The 26186-nt window shown below is 66.2% G+C and overlaps 1 protein-coding gene across 2 annotated transcripts in view; it reads left to right on the forward strand.

The window, feature by feature from the left end:
• The window catches only part of THRA (thyroid hormone receptor alpha), a 39336-nt gene that overhangs the window by 9303 nt on the left and 3847 nt on the right, over window positions 1-26186 (forward strand). Inside the window, exons 2-6 of one of the 2 annotated variants that reach the window (XM_073326418.2) lie at window positions 10797-10873; window positions 18363-18621; window positions 23538-23599; window positions 24873-24973; window positions 25483-25630. In XM_073326418.2, the coding sequence (XP_073182519.1) occupies window positions 18569-18621; window positions 23538-23599; window positions 24873-24973; window positions 25483-25630 (364 nt within the window). In that variant the 5' untranslated portion in view covers window positions 10797-10873; window positions 18363-18568. Of the gene's footprint in view, window positions 1-10796; window positions 10874-18362; window positions 18622-23430; window positions 23600-24872; window positions 24974-25482; window positions 25631-26186 lie in introns of those variants that run through there. The other variant, XM_073326417.2, reaches the window with a different exon arrangement.

The raw sequence follows: 26186 nt of genomic DNA on the forward strand, positions 1-26186 counted from the left end.
GCCAGGGGATGGTGGTTTCACAGCGATGGTGCAAGAGGGGGCTCCACATCTCTCTCTGGCTGTAGTTGTGAAACAGGAGGGGTTTTCGCACTTTCCCCGAGTCGTGGGTCAGACCATCCTTGGGGGCGTTCAGCATCCTGTGGTGTTTCTCGTAAAGCTGGTGCTTGCTCTGGCCCCCTTGGTCAGAGCTTCCCCTCCTCTCAGTAAAGGCCTCCCGCGCTTCCCCTCTGAGGTTTGTGAAACTTTGCAGCAACCATGGGAGGTGGGGAAACTGAGGCGCAGAGTGCGGATGGTGACACAGCAAGCCGGGGCGGAGCTGGGACTAGCGCCCAGGAGTCCTGTCTCCCAGTTCCCCTCCTCTGACCACTGGACCCCACTCCCCTCTCAAAGCTGCGAATAGAACCCAGAAGTCCTGTGCTTTTAGCCAGAGGCGTCATCCCAGCGAGTCCTGTATGCGGTTTGCTGTCTCTCATCCCAGAAATGGCCGCATCTTGGCGGCACGCTGCTCAGCCTGGGGATCCTTTGGAAAACAAAAGGCGACATGCAAAGCATAAAATGCTAAATCTTCTAATGATCAGTGATTGGATTTAAAACCCCCAACACCTTCTCATGCTGGCTCTGCCAAGCTGCTCAGCGCAGTTCCCTTTGACGCCACACGCCCAACAATGAGCTGTTTATAACTCTTGAAATCAAAGTCCCAGGACAGAAAAAAAAAAGTTTTCTAGAAAAGTTAATTTTCCTGTTTTTCAGGGTGTGGGAGATTGGCTTGTCAGGCAGAATCTCACAAGCTGTAAGGAAGTGGGAGATCTCTGTGCTGTGGGGGGGAAGAGGTGCGCACGTGTGTGTGTGATTTTAATACTGTGTATTTATGTCACCCAGTACATAAACAGGCCCAAATGTTGCATTCATTTGCTACCATGGGCCCTGTTGGCACGTTTTTAGAGTCATCTTTTGCTTTTAATTTTTTTTCGAAGCTGCACAAACACTTTTACACCTGATACTGATTCTCAAGAGGTCGATCTCCCCCAGCACAACCCTCCCCGGCCCTCCAGCCTGGAGCTGACCCCTGCCCTCCCAAAGTAGGTCAGCCCTGGCGGGGCGGCAGCAGGGAGGTGTAGGCTGGCGGTCTGTGGGTTCTTTACACGGGAGCGTGCTGGCAGCCGGTTGATTTCACAATTGTTTGTTCTGTTGCCAGGTAGATCCCGGCCTGTCTTTGTGCGGGGAGGGAGTTTGTAGCACTGAGATCGTCACCTCCCATGGAGCAGAGGCCGAGGCCGCGTGCTCTGGCTTAAACTCCTCACCCCGGCGCAGTCAGAGCCTCAGCACCATTGGCACCCCGGCCCTCGTGTGGGGGCGGCTGCGGGCGTCTTCTCCCTGCCATGGGGGTAGGCTGGGTCCCAGGTCTCTCTTATGTCATCCGCATGGCATCCTCCTTCCAAACCTGAGCCACTCCAAACAGCCCAGCTGCTGCCACCGAATGCTTGGGATTCCAGCTGCATTTAGTCATGTTCCGGCTGTCCCCAGCCACCCATCGGTGTGCACACCTCCAGGGACATGCCTACCCTGGCAGAGGCCATGCACACACGCCGGCGTGCACGCCCAGCCAGGGACGGGGCATGCACACACGCATGCTGGTATGCACACTTATGGGATACGCACACCCAGCCAGAGACGGTGTGTGCACGCCCAGCTGGAGAGAGAGCCCACGAGATCCCTGGTGTGCACAGTTAAATTCAGGTGTGCACCCCTGGATGGGTAGATGGCACTTGGACACAGACCTGCTCACAGACACTCCCACACATGTAGCCTCACACACGTGTGCAAATGGCCATGCATTCTGATGCACATGCCGGTGCGTGTACCTATCTGTGCCTTTTAATCCACTCACACATGTACACGAATGCATCTGCACCCACACAAACACTCATTCACACCCCTCCATGTACACACGCTCAGTGACACGCCCATGCCCGCCCTCCCCGATTCTGCCGCTTGCCCGGCCCCTCCCCACCAACTGTTGATGATGTTGGTTAATCAGCTTGCAAAGGTCCCACGAGCTGCGAGCACCTGCCAGGCCTTGGCACGGGCATCCCCCGCTTAAATCCGCCCTAAGCAGGGATGAACTCTCACGTAGCCCCCGACACTGTTCTGTGCCCCTTGGAGGGCCTGACCCACCGGCGGGGCTCCAAGCCAGGCCTGGGAACGTTGGCCTGGCTGTACCCAATTGGTGCCACGCACTTCAACCTCATTCTCAGATATCCTGCTCCACGGTGCTGGTAGCGAGATGCCAGCCAATGGGAATCCCCCCGAGACTAGCCCCCCACCCACAGGCCAAGTTAGTGCCTCTAAGCTGGGTGCCTCGGGACACCAGCAGAGGGAGTCTCCTTGTCCCCTCGCCCAGGCATCAGGCCCCTAGCACTGCCCTAGGGAGGTGCAGGGATCAAATCCCCCCCCCCCCAGACCCGCTTGGTCCCACCTGACCCAGCGCCCTGCACCACCTCAAATGCCCCATTTCCTGTCTCTGTCCCGCCCCACCGCGTAGCACCCCTTTCCCCGTCACCCTGAGGTCCGTTTGCCCCGGCTGCTCCAGGCCTTGCGTCCTGCCTCCCAGCGGGGCTGGCTGAGCCTGTGTGCAGCCCGCGCTGGGAGCTGTCTGCACGCCTGGCACCTGGCCACATCTGTGGCAGGACAGCTGTGCCAGCCCGTTCCCTGTGCCAGGCTCCCAGGCATGTGTGGGCGGCTCTGCTGGTGCCCCTCAGTCCTGCTTCACAGCCCTCCGAGTTTCTTGCAGGCAGAAACATCCACCCACTCAGTGTCTAGGGCAACATCCCCCTCGGTAACTAGCTCCTGCCCCCAGCCCCTGGGTCCCCCTCCCTGGCTGAGGTTTGGGGTTTTCTCTTGCTGGGTCCTGCAATGCTCTGTGGCTGTGCGACATCCCCAAATCCACTTCCCCGCTGCAGCCACCGGCCTAGCCGGGGTCCCGCTCGGCCCTGGACTTTGCCCACCAGTTGTTTTTCAGCCCCATAAAACCCGCCTCGTTTTGCCCAGCTCAGCAGTAAAATCCCTGCTGGGCTGGGCCAGGGCAGGGAGCTGGGAGGAGGCTCTGGGTTAAGTGATTGGGGACTAGCTGGATGTCAGTGCTATGGGGCCCTCGTGGGAAATGAGTTTGTCGGGTTTCAGCCCCTTCCTCGCGGGGCAGGTGTGGGCAGCAGAAATCCTGCCCCACAGTGGGCACTAGCTGGCAGAGACACCCAGCACTGACTGGGCCACAAAACTGGAGCTCCGCTTGGCGGGGGGCGTGTCGGTCACTGGCATAAGCCTCCCCCCGGTCCCTGCAGAGCCGGTTTCCCGTCGGTGGCAGGAATCCGCACGGGCCCACTTGGCTGCTGGGTGTGAACGTGCCGTTGCACAGATGTGGGGCGGGTGCAGATGCAGGTTCCTGCCCAAGCACAGGAAAGGGGGCCCCTGTGGGGCAGGGAGTGCGGCTCGGAAGCTGTTACAGTCGTTTCCCCGGGCTGCCAGTGGCGCGTGCCCTGTGGGCGCCGGTGGAAAACTAACGACCAGGCCCCGGCGCTGCCCACTGGCCCCGGCGGGTTTGTAGGGTGCTGGTTGGGCTGGTGACAGGTGCTGGAGGTCGGCTGCCGCTGCAGAGCGCTCCCTTCCCCCTCTGGGCAGGCGCCCGCTGGGGGGCACTTCAGCTAATGAAATGTTTTCGGATACGTGCCCGGGAAACCAGGGAGGGCGGCCGGGACAGGCACCTCTGGGGCTGGCTCTTGCCCCGGTCCCCCCCACCCTGGGGTATGTGCGGCGGGGAAAGGGGGGTGTCCCCAACAGCTCTGGGTGCAAGAGAAACATTGCTGCTTTGGTTTTGTGATTTTCCCCCCATTTTCCCCAGCTCTGCCAGGGCCCCTCAATCCCGACCCGCAGCCTCCTGTCAGCCCAGCCCTGGGCTCCCACCCCAGGTCTGCCAGGGCCCCTCAATCCCAACCCGCAGCCTCCTGTCAGCCCAGCCCTGGGCTCCCACCCCAGGTCTGCCAGGGCCCCTCAATCCCAACCCGCAGCCTCCTGTCAGCCCAGCCCTGGGCTCGCCCCCCAGCTCTGCCAGGGCCCCTCAATCCCGACCCGCAGCCTCCTGTCAGCCCAGCCCTGGGCTCCCCCCCCCCAGCTCTGCCAGGGCCCCTCAATCCCGACCCGCAGCCTCCTGTCAGCCCAGCCCTGGGCTCCCCCCCAGCTCTGCCAGGGCCCCTCAGTCCTGACCCGCAGCCCCTGACTGAGCCGACTGCCATGCCGTGGCGTTTGCAGGGTGGGCACGGGAGGGTGGGGGGGTCACTGGGCTGAGACTCGGCCAGTTTATTTCATTTATGCTCTAGGCTGAGGTTCAAGTCCCGCTCTCCACAGGTGACCGGTTGGGGGGCCCCGCTTCCCCTGGGCAAGGCAGGAGCGGGCTTGGTGCCCACCGGCTGGCTGGGTCCGTCCAGGCCTGGCCGGGTGTCTGGCTGAGTCACCCTGCGGCGGGAGCCTGGTGCGGAGGGACCGGTTGTCCTTCAGGCAGTGGCAAAGCCATCGCCGTGGGGCAGCCCCTGGTGTCTGTGGGCGATTGCCCCCTCGGCTGGCCACGCCAGGCGTGACGCCCTCTCTGCTTCCCGCCAGAGCCCCCCCTCCCCGGGTCCAAGGCTGCCCTGGGCTGTCCAAGCGCCTGGGGAGCCCTCGTCTGGGCTGGGGGGCTCTCGGTTCGGCCCCAGATTCCTCACACGCGTGTGGCAATGCCCGTGGCCCTGCGGGTGCAGGGCTGGCAGAGGCTCCCGGGCAGAGCTGGGGCTCCCCTTGGGGTACCAGCCAGGGGAATGGGCATCTGAGGCAGTCCCCTCCCCCCGAGTGTATTAGTGGCCTGTCTGGTCCCCTGAGCCCGGGTGCTGGGGAGGGAGTGTCGCCGGGGGGGGGATGGGGGGAGAGTTGGGGGCTGTGTCAGGATCCTTGGATGGGGGAGGTGCATTTGGGACCCTGTGTTAGGAGGTGGGTATATGGGGGGGGTGTAGGCTGGGGGGCAGGGCGCCCAGCGTGCTGGGAGACGGGCCGGGGGGACAAGCAGCACCCGGGCAGGGCGCCGGCCGTGGGGGTGAACCCCGACTGGCAGAGAACTGCGTGGGGAGGGGATTGACCTGCTGGGGCAGAAGCAGCTTGGGTGGATGAGGGGGGCAGGGGCAGGGCGGGAGGAGCCCCAAGCTGAGCTGCACTAATGGGGCAGCCCACCCGAGCTCCTCCCCCGGCTGCTGGGCTGCAGCGGGTTCTTCCGAGGCCGTTAATTAGCCGTCATTGTTAGCGCAGCTTATCCGGGCTCAGCGCCGGCTTTCGCCCTAAGCCACCTCGTTGAGAGCATGACGGAGCCTTTCACACCTGTGCCCCTGCCCAGGTCATGGCCCGAGGGTGGGGCCCGGCCGGCTGCATGGCTCCGCATGGCTGGGTGCCAGTCCATGGCCCTTTGTCGGTGGCACGCCCAGGTGGGGAAACTGAGGCAGAGGAAGGGCAGGTATGCCCAGGGTCATACGGAGAGTCAGCTGGGACTGAGAGCGGGCAAGGGGGCTTGTTCTTTGGGCTGGACTTTCCATGCTCCCTGTTAGCATCACTGGATCTCACCGAATCCACGTGGTGCGACACCCCTCCGCCCCAGCACCAGGGGGGCTGTGGGCAGCGTGGGGAGGGTGGTGTGAGGAGAGGTGGGGTGCAGGAATGGGGGAGGAACTGTGTGTCTGGCCATGAGGGGGGCAGAGCTGGGTGTCTGGCTGGTGCAGGGTAGGGGGAGGAAGAGCTGGGTGTCGAGCTGGATGTCTGGCCGGTGTGGGAGTGGGGCGGGAGCTGGGTGCCTGGGGGCAGGAGCTGGGTGTCTGGCCGGTGCTCGGGGGGGTGGGAGCTGGATGTCTGGGGGTGGGAGCTGGGTGTCTGGCTGGTGTGGGGGGAGGCGTGGTGAGAAATGCTGCTGAGTTTTCTCCCCCACGTTCGTTCTGTTCACGCCCTCGGTGCTGGGTTCTGCCCACCGAGCCCTGGCTGGAGCTGGGGTCTCCTGGCTTCCGGCCCCGGCTCTGACCCAGCCTTGGCAGCCGTCTTTGAAATGTCAGAAGTGGCCCCTGCTTATGGGCCCCTGGAGGCATGCAGGGCTCTCACCGAGTGTTGGGGGGCTGGGCCCAGGCGCTGAGCAGCGACTCCAGAGGCTGCGGCTGGTGCTGTGAATGGCTGCAAATCTCAGGCCGTTCCCAGACCTGACTTGGGCCCGTGCGGCGAGGCCGGGCTGCCTCCCGTGGGAGCGTGTCAGGGACATGGCTAGAACGCGCCTTAGACAGGAGAGACCCGCCTGGGCTGGAGAGATCATGTCAGCACACACTAAGCTTTCTAGCGCTGGCGGAACATTCCTGCTCTGTGCCTCGGTTTCCCCGCCTGCATGTTGGGGGCAGGGGCAGCCCAGGGGGCTGTAAGAGTTACAGTCCCCACCTGTAAAGCCGTGATCCCAGCTGAGGAGGGCTGGTCCCATTCGGGTTTGGATGTGGGGGTTTCTCTGCATACCCCTGGGGATCCCAGACCCTGCGTTGTTCCTACCAGCCCCCGGGTCGTTCCAGTACCTGAGCCGTGGGAATTGCAGCGCTGCCAAAATGCAGCCACCTCTGGGGAGCAGCAGCGGCCTGCAAAGTGTGGGGCAGGGAATGCTCCCCAGGTAGGACCCCAGAGAGAGACAGGGGCTGGCGCCAGTGGTCTGAGCACAGGCCTGGGAGCCAGGACTCCGGGGTTCCATTGGCAGCCCTGCAGCTGACTCGCAGAGGGTGGGGTGATGGGCTGGGGATTGGGGTGTTGCAACTTGGGGCGATATGGAGCCGGTGGCTGCCAGCCCTGCCCCATCCCCTCCTGCGGGGCACAGGAGCTCGGGGTGGGGGGGTCCCTGTGCGGCTGGGGGTCTCAGCGAGGGGGTAGCGGGAGACTCGCAGCACGAGGGCTGGAGCCGGCCCGTGAAGGCCGCAGATCCTGTGTCCTTGGCTTCCTGCCAGTGCCTATACTTGGAAGTGTTTGCGCGGCTGATCCCCGATGGAACGAACCCTTCGGCGCAGCCCCTCGCCCGGGCTGTATTTACGCTGTAGCGTGTGGGCGCTGCCCAGGGGGGGGCACAGCCAAGAGCCGGCCTGGAGCAGGGAGCGGCCCCGGCTGGCTGCCCCGAGAGGGTGGATCCAGCCTGCGGCCTGGGTGGGAGGGAGCTACAGGGGGTGCTGTCCAGGACCCTGTGTGCCCCCCCCGCCTGGGGGGGACTGTGTGCCCCAAATACCGGACGCCCAGAGCACACCTTCGCTGGCACAGAGGGGCAGCCCTTGACCCCAAGGATTCATGGAGGGGCAGAGCCAGGGGGAGAACCCCTGAGCCCTGGCTCCCGCCCCCCCCCCCCACGCTACATGGTTGTGGTGTGCAGAGCTGCCAAGCGCCGCGTCTGTGTAAACACGGGGACAGGGAGAGCGAATTGGCACCGTCTGCCTTGCACGTGTGCGTCCCTGCTCACGGGCACCCGCCCTCGGAGCCTCTTCCACGCTGGCCCTGCCCACGCTCCTGCTGTCTGCCCCTCACGCCCATCACGTGCCAGGAGCCGGGCAGCTCCCTGCCCGCGGGCTCAGCGGGCACCCAGCCCCACGCGTTGGATGAGGCCCTGGGCGAGTCCGGGTTGGTGCTGGCGACAGGGAGAGGAGTGAGGAGCGGGCCCAGGCTGTGCCCCCCGACAACAGGAGAGCTGAGACGTGGGCGTGGGGAGTGCATGGGGGGAGGCAGAGCAGGTAGGGGGAGGGATCGGCCCGGGCCAGGCTGGGGAAGGGTTAACAGGGGCCCTCTGGCACGGGCTGTTCTGCTCAGTGTCTGTCTGGGCTGGGACGTGCCAGTGACTGACTCAGCCTGATTGAGCAATGCTGGGAGCTGCGGGCTGCTGGGGGGGGGGGGCGCTGGCCCCAGGGGCTCCTCCTGGGCAGTGCGGAGAACGCCCAAATAACCCCCAGTTGGAGGTGTTGCACTGGGGGCCCTGAGTGCCATGCCAGCGGAGACCCTGCTGAGAGAGAGGTGGCGGGGAGCAGAAGGGAGCCCTGCGGGGATTCCCCAGGATCAGGGGCGATTTGGCAGGGTTGCAAGGCGGGTGGTGGAAGAGAAAATCTAGCACAATGGTTACGGCAGACGGGATGTGGTTTGGGGAAGGCCCCAGGCCCTGGGAAGCAGGGAAAACCTATGCCCTTGCAGAACCCAGGAGTCCTGGCTCCCAGACAGCCCTGCCGATGCCCCGCAGCCCCGACCTGCCCTGTTCCTGCCCGCCTGGGAGCTGGTCTGGGTGATTCACCCAGCGGCCCACACCCCTTTCCCCTGGGCCAGAGCAGCATCTCCTGCTCTCCAGGGAGCGGGTAGCTCAGCAGGCTCCCGCGATGCTGCTGGCAGGGGACCCCAGGGGCACCAGGGGCTGGCGGCTTTGGATGCGGGGGCAGGGCTGAGGGCTCAGATTGGGATTGACGTGTTGGCATCTCCCGTGCCCACGGAGGGGGGTCCACGTGGCAGCCCAGGGTATTGGATGGGGAGGGCATTTCTAGCTGGGCATGGACACCCCCCCATACCTGCTTGCGCCCCGGGTTTTGCTGCTGGGTCTCATGGCGGGGTCTGAACCCGCGCGGGCACCGGCCGAGGCATGAGCCAGGCTTTGCTTTACCCAGGAGTCAGACTTAGGGTTAAAATACCAACCTGGGCATCAGGACGCCTGGGTTCTCTTCGTCACCCTCTGTGTGACCCCTGTCCCATAAGGGCGTTTGCCATTGCCCACCTGTGGCTTGGCTCTGCCCTGAAGGTGCCCAGCGACCCCTCTGGGGCAGGGGTGACAGCAGGGGCAGGGGAGCGATGGAGCCTGGGAAGGGCAGGCGGGGGGGTGGGGGTGACAGGATCTCTGCCCCCCCAATGCAGCCCCTGCCCCCGGGCTCCATGCCACTTCAGAGAGCTCGGCTTCCCCTGCTGCCGCCATGCAGCCTGCTCTGGGGTGGGGCGCCCGTCGCCATGCCAACGCCAACGCCAAGGGGGTAGCCCGGGAGGCGGGATGGCAGGGTGGGGTTGAGGGAGGCAGCTGGGAATCTCCCGAGCTGGAAATGGGCCCGGACACCAGGGTTCACGCCCTGCCTCTCGGGGGACGGCCCACGAGATCTGTCAGCGGGGACTGCTGTGGGGATCCCAGCCGAGAGAGCCCCGTGCAGCGGGGTGAGCTCTGAGCCAGAGGGGAGAGCACCCCCCTGGTCCCCTCCCTGCAGCTCTGTACCCCCTGCCCCACCTCCCCTCTCCCAGCAGCCTGGCGCCCCCTGCCGAGCCCCTGCCCCCCTCCCTGCAGCCCGTCACCCCCTGCCCTCCTCCCTGTGGCCTAGGACCCCCTAGTACAGTATCACACTGGGGCTAGCTCTGATTTGGGGGGGCGAGTGCCTCTCCCGGCAGCATGGGGGAGCTCTCTGCCTTTGTCTCGCCAGGTCCATCCCCCGCTGATGCTCCACCTTGGGCTGGTGCTTCCAGAGGAGGGGGGATGCTAAAGCTCAGAAATGGGGCCCAGCTCCCTGCCCCCCGGGCTGGCTCTCCCCAGTGCCCGGCCGGGTGGTGGTTGCCATGTTATAAATCTGCACACGGACTCTCTCCCTTGGCCAAGACAAACTTGACCTACTTTCCCGGCTGTCCTTGCATCGAGGCTGCAGCTTTCAGCAGAGGCCGCTGGTGAGCTGGGCACCATGGCCGGCCTGGCCCCCTGCCCAGAGCCGGGCACCCCCCAGATAGGTTTGTCTGCAGCGGGGCATGCTGGGGCCCCCCTTGGACCGGGTGCCGTGCCAGGGCAGGGCGGGAGATGCCTGAAGCATGCGAGGGCTTTTCCACACCTTGCGCTGGTGGGGGGCGGGCAGGCGCCAGCTTGCAGGCAGGGGGGCAAGGAGCAGGTGCCCGTCAGGGGGGGCTCCCGGCACATGATGGGCACATTGCCCAAAGCCACCGTCACAGCTGGCAGGGCGGGAGGAAGAGCAAAGGAGGCGAGAGAGGCCAAGCCCCACGGGCACCGGTTGCCATTGCACTCACTGATGGCATCCTGTTGCCTGGCAGCCACCTCTTCCTCGTCTCCCCCTGCCCCCCTGCAATGCCCCAGAGCCCAGCGGGGCTCTGCAGGGCGGTTAGCTGGCCATTGGACTCCCAGCTCTTCCCCTGTCGGGGGGAGCTAAGAGATGAGCCCATCGGAGCTCTGGGGAGGACAGCTGGCTCTGCCCAGCAGTAGGCGACGGGTTAAGAGGCTGGTTTTGAGCTGGAGTCTGCAGAGCTGGGGCCCGGGGGTGAAGAGGGAGCCTCAGCAGAGTGTGGGGGTTGGAGCCCAGGTGTTCTGTGCCCAGTGTGGGGGGGCATGGAGCTGAGCATACCAGCTTTAGGCCCCTGCCTCCCCATCCCACCCACAGCGGCTCCTCACCCCCACAGTGGGCGCAGGGCACCTGGGTTCTAGTCCCAGCCCTGCCACCGGCTGGCTGTGCCAGCTGCTTCCCTGCTCTGTGCCTCAGTTTCCCCCTCTGTACCATGGGGATACCCAGCATGCCCAGGGGGTGGGATTGATTAACTGGGCACTGCCTGGCTTTAGCCGGATGGGGACAAGGATGTGAGTCAGCCCTGTCCCTTGGGCGGGTGCTCGGGGGGGCCAGACTGGCCCCTGAACCTCACCATGGCGCCCGGCTCGTGGGAATGGCTCCCCTCACAGCCCTGCTCTGTCGCCTGACCTTGCTGTTGCACCTTCCTTGCAGGAGGGATCCAAGTGGAGGAAGAGGAGGGGCGTGAAGCAGCCTCGCCCTGCCCCCCCACCCTGGTGTCACCTACAACTGTGAGTCACTTTCTGTTACCTTCCCCCAGTTGCCATGTGCGGTTGGCGTCTGCCCCTGGTGGGGCGCCGGGGTGGGGAAGGGAAGGGGGGTGCTGGGCTGGGGAGGGGGGTGTGCGTCAGGTCTCCCTCTAGTGGCTGGTTTGCATCTAGGATAAATACCTGCTGCTGCTGGCCGCCCACTCATGGAGTCGCCCCTCACGCCCCAGCCCTTTGGGGACGGGGTTCTGTCCCGGGCCGTGCAATGGCTGCACCAGTAACCCCGCGGCTGGTGGTGGCCCTGGGACCGGTGCTTGGCTTTAAAGGGCAACGCGGTGCTGGTGGGAATGTGTTCTGGGGCCTTCTGCCCCCAGGGCCGTGGGGACCTGGTTGCTGCGCAGGGGCCCACGTGTGTGATGAGCGTGGCGGGGGTCTCAGCCCTGTTCCCCTCAGGGAATCCCTCTCCGTGCCTGGCCCCATGCTGGCGTCTGGAACCCAATAGGGTATGGATTATGACCCCACCCCCTATGGGGCAGGATGTGGGGGGTGGGCGGCATGCCCCGTCCCTGCTCTGGGACACGCACGCCCCAGGGCGAGATGCCGACTCGCCTCCGGGAGCCAGATGGCTAGAGGGCGGGGGTGGGGCAGTGGGCCTGGTGCCCCGAGGCGGGCGCTGTGGAAACACTGTGGGCCCGGCTCTCCCTGGGAGTGGAATGTTCCCCGGCGCGCCCCGGCTGCTGGGTGTGGGGCTCCTCCCCCCTCTGAGCACCGGGGGCAATGGAGCCGGGGGGGGGGGGGGTCTGAGCTCCCCTTGGGATTGGGGCCTGCCGAGGGCCCACGGGGCTCACGGATGGGGGAGGGGGGGTCCCTCTTGGGCAGGCGGCACTGAGCTCCTAGTGGCGGGGTGGCAAGTGACCGCTCCTGCAGGGAGTAGGGCCCACGGCCCCCATCGCCAGCCCCTCCGTCACCGGCCCGGCTCCCCGGCGGAGGGCAGCGTGTGCCGCACAGGGCGGGGGCTGGCTGGTCTGTCATGCCAGGCTGCGGGGGACTCTCTGTATCACCCCACGGAGCCACGGGCCAGCCCCAGCCCCCCGCGCCAGGTGCCAGGCCCTGCTTACAGAGAGCCTGGGCCCGCCCCATCCCCAGCAGAAGCCCCTGCACCCGGGTCAGCACCTGGCATTTCACAACCGCTCGGCTGGGTTGCGTCATCTCCCGCACAGCGACAGACACCCCCAGCGCCAGGCCAGGCCCGCTCAGGGCTCGTTTGCTGGGACCTCGGCTCCGGGCTGGGACTGGGGCAGAGCAGCCAGGGAGCGCCGGGGTCTGCAGAGAGCAGCCCCTGCTGCAGGGGCCTGGCACCCCTCAGGGGTCCCACCTTTGGGACGGGGCGATGCTGAGCCAGGCCTGGCCGGTGCTGGGTCCATGGCAGGGCTCTCCCATCCCACCCTGCTAGCCCCCTCCCTGGATGGGACCTGCCCCCTGCTCCAGGGGTTCCAGCCAGGGTCTGTCTGGTGCCGCGCCTGGGAGCGTCTGGGCTGAGGCCCATCAAGCTCGTCTCGCTCAGGCCCCAGCCGGCCTTGAACCCTTGGCCCGAGGGCGGGGATGCTTTGTGCGCGAGGTCACTGGTTCTCCCTGCTGCGTTTCCCCTGGGCTGCGTGGAGGGGCCCTTCCCGGCGCCCCAGGCCACGTTTTCAGCTGCTGCAGGCTGGGGGTGGGGGCTTTCCCCAGGGGCCGTGGCAGAGACAGGAGGTCGGGGCGGGGGAGCAGACATGTCTGACCTGGGATGGGGAGACGGGCCCACGGGCTGAGGCAGCACAGGGGATGGGGCCTGAGGTGGAGGGACAGGGGGCGGGGGTCACCAGGCTGGAGGGGCTGTGGGGGGTGGTTAACCAGGTGGGATGGGCTGGGGCGTGCTGTTGAGGGGCTTCCCATCTCTCCCTGCTCTGCCCCACCCGGTTCCCTATGCTCCGCGGGCTTTTCCTTTCTTTAATTTCTCCTCCGATGATCTGGGTTTCCCCGTTCGTTTCCCGGCTCTGTCTGATCCCACGTGGGGCGGCTCTGCAGGGCCCTTCCGGCTGTGGAGCTGGGCTCTGTGCCCGGGCCAGGCAGGGCATGTGCTGGGGGGGGTGGGGGGCAGCGCCGGGCTGGGAACAGCCTGTGTCCTGTGGTCAGGAGCTGGAAACCCTCCGGCCCAGCCACAGGTGCGGGGATTAGTCGCCCCGGGAGATGCAGCAACAAAGCTGGGCTCTGTGTCAGCTGCTCTGCCAGCCTCCCCTCCTGGGGGGCAGATCAGGGTGGCGGGGATGGCCCACCCCCTCTGCACCCTCCCTCCGGCCCCCCGCTGGCCATAGCAATGGCCTTGAAGCTGCCCCTGAGCCTTCCTGTCCCCTTGCCCATCAGGCCCAGGGCTGCCAGTCCTTTGTGAGTGGTTGTATTGTGCCCAGCCCCTTGGTTGCTGGTGTGAGGATCTGCAGCTCTGACGGCGGGAAGGTTTCCTCTTCACCTCCTGTCCTGCTGCTGTGTGGTGTTGCTAAGTGACGGTTATCTGGCTGCTGTGCTCCACCCCAGAGGTGGCTGCATTTCAGGCCTGGCTGCACGATCCCTGGGCAGCCTGGCTGTGTGCTTGTTGCCTGGCTGCTTTGTCCACCCCAGAGGTAGTCGCATTTGGGCTGAGGGGGGAGCAGTGCCCATGCGGTGGGGAAGTTCTTTGACATGAGAGCGCTCCTGTAGATGGGTGGAGAGCTTAACGATGACCTGCAGTTGGTGCTGGGGGGCAGGGCTCTGCCCTGTGGCCACCCACTTTTCGCCGGGGTTGGGAGGGAAGCTGGGTCAGGCCCCAGACTTTTGCGTGGTGTGGGGACACTGTTCCTTTCTTCTGAGTCATCTTGTGATGCCTGGGAGCGCCAAGGCCTTTGCAAGTCAGAGTCCCATGGGGTGGGGCGGTGGGCGGGGGCAAGAGTGCTCAGTCTGGACCCCGGGAGTCCTGGTGCCCCCCAGCTCAGTGCTGGTACCTTCCAGGGGTGCAGCCCCCACCCCCACAGCTGCTCGGCAGCGACTTCCCCTACAAGGAAGTGAGAGAAGGGAGAAAGGAGAAGTGTGACAAGCACCTCTCACCCCATTCCAAACCCTGCTGTGTCGGACCCGGACTCCTGGGTCCGAGCGAAAGCTGACTCCGTGTGCCCCAGCTGGGCCAGCCCCTGCCTTCTCCCTGGGCGCTGAGCTTGGCAAAGCGGCGGGCTCTGGCCCTGGTGTGTGAGTCCTGCTTTCCCGGACATGGCACGGGTGGAGTTGAGAAGGGAGGCTTCTTAGATGGGCACCCTGGGCACTGGGCTCGCCAGGGCCACGCTGTGCTCTGTACAGAGCGTGCGTTGGCAGCGTGGTCACATGGTTGGAGCTTGCAGTTGGGACTCCGGGTCCTAGCCTCGCTCTGGGAGGGGCCTGGTGTGTTAAAGCAGGTGAGGCTGGAAGTCCGGACTCCTGAGTTTTATTTCTGGCTGTCCCACTGCACTGACTCACCGTGTGAGCTGGGGCACGTCAATGCTGCTCAGTGCCTCAGTTTCCCTATCTGTGCAGTGGGCCGTGAGGCAGGCCAAGGTTGCCAGAAAAGGCCGGGTTTGTTCGTCCCTTCCCAGTGCCCGGCCAGGTCCCAGCCTCCTCCACATATGGCTTATTGGCTGCCGCAGGCTGATGGCAGGGCAGAAGCAGGTGGTGTCCTTGAACTGCCAGTCCCTCCCTACTCTGGCTGGAGCCACGGGGCCACGCTGCCGCTGCTCTCAGCCCTGTCCAGGCTGGGGGAGTCCCAGGGGGCTGGGGGAGTGTCCCGCCGTGCAGTGCCGCAAGAGCAGGGCCAAGCCCTGGCACACGACAGGCTGGTCTCTGGGCAGCCAGGGCAGGGTGGCTTGTGGAGCTGATCCCCCGCCCGTCCCTGCTCTCCTGGCAGGGGTCGGGGGCTTAATGTCATCACACCCACTGCAGTGATCCCTCCGGGGCTCGGCACACCCATGTGCGCTGGCTGTGGGCGGGCACGGGGGTGTGCTGCCGGGCACGGGGGTGTGCTGCCAGGCCCACACTCCGCTCTGGGCTCTTGGGCGGCATGGGCTGGCAGGGTGCCGTGGGGCCCCTATTGCTGCAATGACCAGATGCGGTTCTCTCAGCTGGGGGGCAGAGGAGGGGGCTGGCTGAAAGCAGGCATGCCCATTCACACACCTGCTTGTATACTCATGTGTGCACAGACATTGACACACAATCGCTTGTCTGTGCACTCCCCCCCCCAAAAAAAAATCCACTCCTGTGTTCATTGCCCTTCGCTTGCTGTCATGTCAGTGTCCCAGAGTACAGATGAGGAAACTGAGGCACAGCGAGGGGAAGGGTCTGCCCTGAGGTCACGCACCAGGCCAGTGACAGAGCTGGGATAGCACCCAGGAGTCCTGGCTCCCAGCCCCCCGCCCCCGCTCTAACCACTAGACCTAACTCCCCTCCCAGAGCTGGGAGAGAACCTAGGTGTTGTGGCTCCCGGCCCCCCCCCTGCTCTAACCACTAGACCTAACTCCCCTCCCAGAGCTGGGAGAGAACCCAGGTGTCCTGGCTCCCAGGTCTGTGCTTTAAGTTGCTTGCTCACTTGCAGCACTGGGGCACTTGCCAGGAGTTTGAGAGCAGGAAGTTTCTGGCTCTGGGGCCCAGCGGGTCCCCGTCCCCAGCCCCCCTTGCTTCTTTCTCTGGCTGGGAAAGCCGCCCCCAGCCCCTCCCCGGCAGTGCCTGGCGTGAGAGCCCTACAGCTGTGGAGATTCACGGCTCTGCTCTGTGCTGGGGCCGAGAGCATGACCGGCCTTGGCTGGCACCCAGGGAATCCCTGTGAGGGTGAGGCCATGTCCTTGGCTCATCCCACCCGCTGGTGCCCTGGGGAGTGCCTGCTGTAGGGATCCGCCTGCCTGCCAGGAGAGGTGCTGGGCCACAGGTGGGCATGGCACTGCCCCGGGCCGGTGCCCTCCCCACTTCCAGGGATAGCCCCCGAGTCTCTGGGAGGGGAGATTCATTTGCATATCCCCCATAAGCCCTTGCAGCACAGTAAGGTGTGGGGAGAGGTTGCTGCCTTGTGCGGGATTTCCCCCTCCTGTCAAAGCTGCGCCTACCATAGCCCTGAGAGGCCGCACAGGCTAGTGGCTAGAGCGGGGGCCTAACAGGACTCCTGGGTTCTGCTCCCGGTTCTGGGAGGCGAGTGCAGGCTCGGGGTTTAGAAAGGTGGGGTGGGCAGAGAGGGGGGTTAGGAGCCAGGATGCCTGGGTTCTAGTACTGCCTCTGCCAGTCCCTGCCCCTCTGTGCCTCAGTTTCCCCCCATTACCTGGGGCTCTGGGTGCTGTGGGAAGAGAGTGGTGCTCTCACCCCCCTTCTTGTCTGTGCCCGTCCTGCTGGCTCCAGTCCGCAGGCCCAGGCCAGGGCAAGTGGGGGGACTCTCTTGTGATTTGCTCACAGGCTCCTCTCTTCCTGCTGAAGGAAGATGAGGCCCTGGGTGTCCCCTGGACACGCACACACCCCCCTCAGGAAGCGCAGCCCCTACGTCGTGGTCAGTTCTAGCCTCTCTGCTACGACTGGGCAGCGGGGTGCTGGGCTGGGTCATCAGAGAGGGCAGGACAGGGAACAGGCCAAGGCAGGGCCAGGTGGATGAGCGAGGGGTTGAACAGCCCCGGGGCTGGGAATGGCTCTGGGGCCGTCCGACCCGGATCGGACCCTGTGGCCTGGAGTCTCCGCGTCCCAGCCCTGGAGCTGTCCAGTGTCTCCCCGTCTGCCCCGCGACTGCCTGGTGGGGGAGCCCAAAGGCCGGGCATCTTCAGCCCCACCTCTCCAAATCACTCACGCCCAGGCCTCCCTCGCTTCCCGAAGGCTCCTGCCCCGGGGCCTCCCGCCATGGGTGTAACAGACAAGCTCCAGGGGGAGGGACACCCCCCAGAGGAGGGGGTGAGCCGGAGCTATTCTGGGGGGCCCTGCAGTGCCCGGTGCTTTTGGGGATGGGGGCAGATCAGGGCCGTGTCACACAGGCCAGGAGGCAAAGGTGCTGGAGCTTGTGACTGGTGCATGCCCCCCGGACATGTGTGTGACCCGCAGCACTCGGGACAGGCGTGCGCCCCCCCCGGCTCTCAGGACACGTTTCTCCCCTCTCCCCCCCGGCTCTCGGGACACGTTTCTCCCCTCTCCCCCCCCGGCTCTCGGGACACGTGTGCTGGCTCTCGCATGAGGCTGCCCCCTTGCACATGCTTCTCTGCCCAGAGCTGCATTCTGCCAGGCCCAGGTCTGCCCCCTCGTGCGCAGCCTGTTGCACGCTGGCATGCCAGTCCGGACGCTCCACGCATGCTAGTGCAAACTCTTGTGCACACTCCCCACCTGCAAACTCCTGCGCTCAATGGATGTGCCAAGCCACAGCTGTAGGTTATTGCACCCGGCACGTCTCTCCTCCCACCCCTGCGATTCTGTGCCAGCCCCGATGCCTGGCAGGCCCCGTCACTTGCCATCTCAAGTCCCCTCCGCCGAGGCCCTCATGTGGCGGCAGCGGGGCCGTGTGCCCCGGGGCGGCCGCGCCTCTGCTGGGTCCGCCGGGAAGCCGGGAGCGCCAGTCTCTTGTCCTCAGCCGACCCCGGAGGGCGATTGTTCCCACACGTGCCCAGCCGTCACGCACCGGGCGAGACCCCGCTGGGGTCAGCCGAGGACACAGCTTGCCTCCCCCCACCTCCCAGCACTTCCTGCCTCAGGGGGAGGGGGGCCCTGCGGGGACCCCGCTTCTCCGCTGCCCTTTGATGCGTCTGCTTAGCTTGGCCCTGTGCCAGGCTGTCTGCAGAAATCCTTATGTTGGGATGGGGGGAAGGGAGGGCTGGGGGAGGGAGCCGTGGGGGGTTGGGGGGTTGCACCGACTGTGCCCTGTGCCAGGCTGCGGGAGGGCATCCAGCTGCTTGTTAACCTCTGGGTAACCTCAGCTGCTGTCAGCAAGGGGAAAGGCAAGGGGGCGGGCTCCCGGCCAGGGTGGGGGGGAGCCTAGGGCTGGTGAGCCCCTGGGGGGATTTCAGCAGCCCCCTTCCCCGTGTCTGACTTTCCGTCTCGCCTGTACCCCTCCTTTATCTGCCATCAGAGCAGTGTGATAGCCGGGGGCGGGGGTGTTGCCTGGGGGACAGGGATTTGCAGTGGGGCTGATGGGATCCCAGTCACCCCCCCATGGCTCCCGTCCTTTCCAGAGCGGAACCAGGCCCCTTCCCGTCCCCACCCCATGGGGCGCAAGTGCCCCTGAGCCCTCTCGCTGGCCATGGCTGGGGGGGTGGGCATGGAGCCTGTGCTCCCCACTAGAGGGGGCCCTTTCAGGGCAAAGCTGAGCCCCACAATGGGAGGCGGGGAGGGGGGGGGGCGGTAAGAGCCCTAGCACAGCTTAGTAGCGGGGGTCCTTCCGCCACTTCTGGGTGGGGAGTTAGTCCCTGCCCTCTGCCAAGATTGGGCCCCGTAGCTGCCACTTCAAGCCCGTGTTTGTTTTTTGTAGGGTGTCTCCCACTGGGATCGGCGCCCCTCCCCCCCCGACCCCCGGGGGATGGTCTCCGCCAGTGGGCGCTGAGCCGGGCGCCATGGGGAGCGCGCCATAGACACCCCCCGGCGCCCCGCGTCTGCCGTGGCGGCCGCGGTGCAGAGCACCTGGGGGCGGAGCCCACCTTGGTCTCTCCTGAGCGCTCCTGGATGGAATTGCGGTGAATGGAACAGAAGCCCAGCACCCTGGACTGCCTGTCGGAGCCAGAGGAAACCCGGTAAGAGCTGGGGGGAGCCCCCTGTCGCACCCCCTTCCTGCAACCCCGCTAAGCCCCCTGCACCCCTTCCCAACCCCCCGCCATCCCCTGTCACTCCCCTCTCCATCCAAAGCAGCTGTGACCTGCCCTGGCCTAGGGCAACCTCCCCTAGTGGTCCGGCTTCTAAGGGGATAAGAGCCTACCTCTGGTGCTAGCTGATGGAGTTCTCCCTTCAGCTTGAGCGGCAGAGGCTCGGTGCTGCCGATCTGATGGTCCCAGGTTCTGGCGGCCCAAGGTGGGCGGCTGAGCTGGACTCATCCTGATTCCCACCCCCGACTTTTCATCCCTGTAGATTGGCACTGCCCTCTTCGTTGGGGGATGGGTGGATGAGTTCAACCCTCGGGGGGAGGGGCTGGCATGGCTCAGCATAGAGAAGGGGCTGGCCAGGCCAGGCCGGCTACAGCCTCCTGCCCATGCTGGTCCCTTTGTGGCTCGGGGCTTGCGGGCCCTGGATATCTCTGAATTCAGGGCCGTGTTTGCTCCCACGTGGGGCTCTCTGGGTGAGCCAGCAGCCCCCTCCCCTCCACGCAGAGCCGGGGCAGCAGCGGAGGGAGGGGTATGAGAGACAGGGTCCGCACGAGCGCGTACGCTAGTGCAAATGGGCGTGCCCGCGCGTGATGCAAAGAGCCAGCGTCAGCCGGCCCCGTTTCCTGCGCTGCCCACCCAGGCTGGGCGGGTGAGAGAATGGGTCCATGCTCCAGACTGGCACCGGCTCGGCCCAGCTGGGTTCAGGGCAGCAGCAGGTGTCTCCTTGCCAGCGGCCAGACAGGCGGCCCACACCCCTGCCCTGCATTTGCGCAGCCTCTCGCTCCGGTTTCCTGTCCCCCATGGCCTGGGGTGCAGGTGGCCCTGCCCAGCGCTGGATCAGATGGCTGATGACTTCTGCCTCCTTGAATGCCCCCCCTTGCCCCCAGTCTCTGCTGTCACTCCCTGTCCTAACTGGCCGTGCAGCGTTGCTGCATGTCCCTTGCTGTGATCCACCCCAGAGCCTGCTGCATTTGGGTGGGGGGGAGTGGGGACAATCCCTAGTTGTCAAGTTCTTTGGGGTGGAAACTAGATGGAAACCCACCCGCCTGAAGGCCACGAGTAGGAACCCTCCCCAGGCCCACTGGGTCAGCGGGCAGACGGTGCTGGCTGAGGCGGGGGGGCGGGTTGTGGGACACGCTCTCTGCACATTCTGCAGAGCCGAGCAGGGGCCGGGATTCCTCTCTGTCTCTGGGCTGTGCTTGGGGGGCAGGGGGACCCAAGCAGCTTGTGCCTCCAGGGCTGCAAACAGCCTTTCTGCCAGCCCGGACTCCTCCTGGGTGCAGGACTTGAGCCTTGCAGCGCTCTGCCTCGGGGCTGGCGCAGGACTCCTGGAGCAGAGCCGGGACTGCAGGCTCTTCCCTAAAGACGGAGTCCCCGGAGAACAAACATGCACGCGTGTGTGTGCAAACAGGCACAGACGTGCGAGGCTCGAGGTGTGTGCACAACCACTTGTGCAGATCTCTGTGCACGCATATGCTCTCCCGCACTCTCAGGGTCCCTCACATCCCGGCCTTGGGTCACCAGCCCCTTAACCCTCGCACTGCTGTGGGGGAGCTCTCTGCTCTGAGGGGTGCAGACCGTGACTACCCCCATCCAGCACTCCCTGGAGGCAGGTGCCCTCCTACAGAGGGGGAAACTGAGGCACGGAGGAGGGAGGCAACGTATCCAAGGTCTCCCCGCATATCCCCATCTTTGGCCGAGAGTGGAGCCCAGGGATGTGTGGGCCAGAGATGTGCACCTGTGATTGGCACACCTGGCCACCGGATGGCAGTGTCACTCCACAGGAACCCAGCCCTGGGGCATTTACCTGCCTGAGAATGACTCGGTGGGGCGGAGCCTGCCGCTCCTGCTAGCTGCCCTCTAAGTGCTGGGCCACCCCTGCTGGCGGGGGGCCTTGGGACGGGAGGAGAAGCGTTGGAGGCCCTGGCCCGCTGCGGGGGGCTTCTCAGGGTGGGGGAAGTGGGGGCCGGGCTGACACATGCTCCCTAGCACTGCCCAGCCCTGCAGAGCCACGTGGGGCTGGGGCCGGGGTTCCGCCCCAGCCTCCTCTGGAGGGGTTGGCATGAGCCGCTGGATCAGGTTGCCTGTGATTTACTGCTGCTGTCGGGAGGGATAAAGGGTCCCCGGCCAAGGGAGGCAGGGCAGTGGAGGGACACAACTGACTAGTGGTTTGTGCTGGCTCCCCACAGCTCTCCTGTCTTCTGTCCCCAGCTCTGGGAGGGGAGTGGGGTCTAGTGGTTAGAGCAGGGGGAGAGCCAGGACTCCGGGGTTCTCTGCCCAACTCCAGCCCCGCCTTGCCAACGGAGCGGCTTGCCCTCATTTGCCCTGGGAGCAGTCTCCGGGTCAGGCAGGGCAGGAGGAAGCCCATTACCCTGAAGGCTCCTGTCCCCTGATGACCCAGCAGCCCTGATGAGGGCCCCACGCCCTGGCGGTGCCCAGCTGGTAAACAAGCTGTGTGAGCACAGGCAGGGCTGGGGCAGATTCCCCAAGGGAGCACGTGGCTCCCCCCGGCCAGGAGCTGGGCCAAGGCAGGGTCACCCTCTGAGCCCCTGGGCGGCTCCGGGCCTCGGAGCAGGAGAATCCCCCCTTTTGTGGTGCAGCCCCACAGGGTCGGGCCTGGGCTCTGTGCTGCCTGCCTGCCCCCCTTCCGCCGTGCTGCCCTCCCGGCAGGATCGTCCTCCCCTCGCTACAGAGCCGAGACTGGGGGGGCGTCGGCCCCTGGCAGGTGCCAGGGAGTGCGGCGCTCCCAGGAGCAGCCCCAGGGGGGTGGCGGGGCTCCCCGGTCCTCCACGCAAAGCCCTGCCGGTGCCCCTCAATCCCGGCCCGCAGCCCCTTGGCCGGGCCAGCCCCATGCCCCTGGCTCGGTGCCAGACCCACACCCAGGAAACCCGGGGCTGATCTTTTCCAGCCGCTCGCACCAATGGAATCGCGCCATGCAAATGACTTGCCGGCCCCTGGCTGCCGATTGGCCGACCTGCGTCTGCCAGCTGGGCCAAAAGGACATTTTGTCTTTGAATGTCACTGAGAGTGAAAAACCAGCCGTGGGCCCTGGGGGCCAGCGACCCTCCCCTTCCTGCCCTGCTCCCCCCTCCTGGCCCGTGCCCCCCAGCCTGCCCTGCCCTGTGCCCTCCTGCCCTGTGCCCTCCTGCCCTGTGCCCTCCTGGCCCGTGCCCCGTGGCCTGCCCTGCCCTGTGCCCTCCTGCCCCGTGCCCCCTGGCCTGCCTGCCCCCCCGCCTGCCTTGTGCCATCCTGCCCTTCCCCCCCCCGCCTGCCCTGTGCCCTCATGGCCCCTGGCCTGCCCTGCCCCATGCCCTCCTGCCCTGTGCCCTCGGCCTACCCTGTCCCCCCACCTGCCCTGTGCCCTCCTGCCCCATGCCCTCCTGCCCTGTCCCCCCTGGCCTGCCCTGCACCTGCCTGGTTCCCTACGCCCTGTCTCCTTGGCTGCCCTGTGCCCTCCTGCCCCGTGCCCCCCTGGCCTGCCCTGCCCTGTGCCCCCCGGCGTGCCCTGCACTTGCCCAGTCCCCTACACCCTGTCTCCCCGGCTGGCCCGCACCCTTCTGCCCCGTGCCCACCTGCCCTGACCCCCCCACCTGTCCTGCGCCATGCCTGCCAGGCCTTGAAGCAGGGGACCCCTGCCCTGTGCTAATCCAATGGCCCCTCTTGGACCCAGGGAGCTGGAAGAGCCCCAGCAGGCAGGTCTGAGAGGGCAGTGGTTGGTGGAGTCCCTGGCTGCAGCCAGGAGGCGCTGGCCGTTGCCCATTTGTGGTGGTAAATTCCCCCGCCCCTTCCTGGGCTCTGCCCCCCCACACCCATCCAGCTGGGGGCTGTTTCGCTCGTGGCATGTCACGGCACCACCTTGTGGTTTGCTTGGCCAGTTTCCCGTCGCTCTGCCTGGGGGTTCCTGGGGCGTCGCTGCAGCAAACCCCTCCGAGCTCGGCCGTCCTGGGGACGGAAGGGCATGCGAGGCCCCTCTGCAGCCGGCATGCCGCCTCCCCCCCCCCCCAGCGGGCGGATCTGCCCCCCCCGAACTGGGCAGGTTGGGTGCCACTACTGGGGACTAGCTTCCGCGCCCCCTGCCCCCCTCGCCCCCCGATCTCAGTGCCCTGGGGCCTCTGAATCCAACCCTTGGATTCCTGTTTATTGAGACTCTGAGGGCGTGGAAAGTGTGAGACTGCGGGGGGGGGGCGGGATCAGGTTAGAGGCCGGGGCGGGGTGGTGATAGGGTTAGATGGCGGGGTGGTGGGGGGCGGAATGGGGTCCGGGTCAGAGAGAGGAACAGGGTGGGAGTTATAGGGTTGAGGGGGATGGGGTTGGAGTTAGAGGGACGGGGGGTGGGGATAGGGTCTGGTCAGAGGGATGGGACAGGGTGGGAGTTACAGAGCTGGGGGGGATGGGATTGGGGTTAGAGGGACGGGGAGGAATGGGGTCTGGGTCAGAGGGAGGGACGGGGTCGGAGTTACAGGGCTGGGGGGGCATGGGGTTAGGGTTAGAGGGACGGGGGGGTGGCGTCAGGTTTATAGGGCCAGTGGAGGTCACTCAGTGGGTGGGAGGAGGAGGCCTGGGGCCGGGAAGCTGGGGGGGGGGGCTCAGAGCCTCCCCCTGGCCCTCCCAAGCCCCCTTATCTCCCCTGCTCTCCCAGATAGCAGCCTGTCACCGCCCCTGGCTGGCCCCTTGGCACCTGCAGCCTGAGCTGGGGCTGGCCTGTGGGTCTCTGCCCTAGGCCTCGGTTTTCCCAACTGTGCAATGGGGACAGGAGGGGCGACCCGCCTGTCGGGGGGGCTCCCGAGGGGGGGAGGCGCGGGGGGCGTCGCTGCGGCCAGTAACCAGGCCTTGTTCTCGCTCTGCTGCAGGTGGCTGGATGGGAAACGCAAAAGAAAGAGCAGCCAATGTTCGGTGAAGAGCAGCATGTCAGGTACCATGTGTCCCCCCACCCCTGGGCCAGGCCTGTCCCATCCCCCTGCCCCCAGGACAGGCGGCGGGCACCCCAGGGCGTTGTCTTGTGCCCCAGCTGATGGGTCAAGCATGTGGCTGTTTTCTCCTTGGCCTCGTCACTGGGCCCTGCCCCAGGCTGGGGGGCGCCCCAGCCCTGGGCGGGTTAGTGCCCCCTTCACAGGGCACTTGGTGTCCAGGCCAGGAGGGCGCAGGGTCCTGCCCTGTTCGGTGCGCCCCCCACAAAGGAGATCCGTTCCTACAGTGCCCTGGGGAGGGTCTCAGGGTCAGGCCAGGGCGTGGGGGGGGCCCAGCTCCGAGTCCCAGGGAGGTTGGGCTGGGGCAGGTCAGGGTATCAGCTCCAGCAGGCCGGACAGTGGGGCCCTGCCGGCGGGAGATAAACCCACTGGCTCAGCAAACAACACGACCTCCGTGACGGGGGTGGGGGCCTGTCCCAGGGACAAGGCTGGCAGGGCTTCCCGGCTGGGATGGGAGCAGGGCCGGATGCTTTTAGAGGCGTGGAGGGGGCAGCACAACAGGGGTGTGGAACATGGAGGGGCTGGTGTGGGAGGGGACGGTGTGGGGGGGCATGGGCAGCTTAGGGGGGCTCTGTGCCCATCTGCGTCTGTGTTTCCTGAGTCAAGTTCCTGGGTTGCAGCGTCTGGCATTTTCTGTGCAAGCCCTTGGCTCCTCCCGGCACTGCCAGCCGCACCCGGCGCCGCCTGAGCTGCCCCCTCCGCCCGCCCGTGTCCCCGCCTGCCAGAACAAGGCGCCATGGGGGCGTCTCTCTCTGTGTCCCGAGCCCTGGGTCCATGGGCAGCCCCTGCCCGCTTGCTGAGCGCAATGTGCTTTGGCTGTCAGCGCCTCAGCGGCCCGCTGGACACGTCTGCGTTGCCTCCGCTCTGTGCCCTGCTCGTCTGCTGCTTGGCACCTGCCCCTGGCCCCGGTTCTCTGTGACACCCTGCCCCACCCGGGTCCTTCCTTGCCCGTGTGCTGCCCAGCCCTGGGCTCTGCGCCCGGGGCCTACAGCATGGAGCAGGACAGTCGCACCTGGTGTCTGGCTGGGTGAACGTGTCCCCCCCCGGGGCTCCAGCCTGCTGGCACAGGGCCTGGGTCCTTGCCACCCCTGGGGCTGTCCCAGGCTGCGGGATTCTTCTGCCACCGCACCCTCTCCCTGCAGGCCGTGGGGCTCCCTCCCTCCCTCCCCACAGCGCTGGCTCCGCAGGGCTGTAACCTCTGGGCTCCCTCCTCCCCAGGGTACATCCCTAGTTACCTGGACAAAGATGAACAATGCGTCGTGTGCGGTGACAAGGCGACTGGCTACCACTACCGCTGCATCACCTGCGAGGGCTGCAAGGTGAGACATGGCCCGGCCACCCCCACACCTGCGGGGCAGCGGGCTCCCCCACCGGCAAGGGAGGCGCCTGGGTGTCTCACGAGCTCAGCAGCATTAGGCTTGGTCTGCATGTGGAGGGGAGACCTCTGGGTGGGGGCTCAGTAGGGGGCACCTTCCTATCATTGAGCTCAGTTTCCCAGGCTGCGGGAGGCTCACTGGGGCGCTCTCCCCTCTGGGGCAGGGGAGCTGTGGTAACGTTGGAGGAGGGGGACCCAGGATCCTCCATCGCTTCTGCCTGCTCTAACCTGTCACGTAACTGGGCTGCACCTCAGCGGGGGCTGCACCCCTGTGCCAGGAGAGCCACCCCCACGACACCAGCCTTGCGCCTGTTTAGGACCCTGTGGGGCTGCATGGGGGCTTGTTCCTCTGGGGGCCTCCCCCTGCACCCGCCTTTCCAGGGGCGGGGGTGGATAGGTTCGGGGCTGGCCCAGCCCGGGGGGTCTCACCAGGGCCTGTCCTGCTCCCCACAGGGCTTTTTCCGACGGACCATCCAGAAGAACCTGCACCCGACCTACTCCTGCAAGTACGATGGCAGCTGCGTCATCGACAAGATCACCCGCAACCAATGCCAGCTCTGCCGCTTCAAGAAGTGCATCGCCGTGGGCATGGCCATGGACTGTAAGGGGGGAGGGGCAGCCCGCGGCTGGCGAGGGAGGGGGGGCAAGGCCAAGGGCGTGGGGGAGGCAGCGCATGGCCAGGCTCACTCGCCCGGTATTGGAGCAGCTACTGCAGTCCCTGCTACAGGCCTGTCTGGGGGGGGCCGTTTCCCCAGGTCGGGTGCCTGCCAGGGAGGGGGGACCCTGGCCCCGCCTCCATTGCTAGCCCCCGCCTCTTCCAGCCACAAGCCAGCGGGCCGTAGCGGGTACCGTGGCCAGGGGCAGCTGCGAGGGCAGCAAGGGGTTAACTCCGGAGGGGTGGGGTTGCAAGTGTGAGACAGTGACACGTATTCCCCCCCCCCCGGTGTGGGGTGTGAGGGGGGGGTGGGGAGGGCGGTGACCACCCTCCATACCCGTGGAGGCAGGTGGGGCAGAGCCCCCAGAAAGGGGCTGCCCCTGTGGGTAGCCCCAGGCCCCTCACTTCGCACTGGTGTCACGTGGAACGTGGCAGCGGGATTCCCCGCCCAGGACGCGGGGTGCCCCTTCTGCCCATTGAAAGGCTCCCCCAGTCCCGTGCT

Source organism: Lepidochelys kempii, chromosome 27 (genome assembly GCF_965140285.1).
Source record: "Lepidochelys kempii isolate rLepKem1 chromosome 27, rLepKem1.hap1, whole genome shotgun sequence".
Lineage (NCBI taxonomy): Eukaryota > Metazoa > Chordata > Testudines > Cheloniidae > Lepidochelys > Lepidochelys kempii.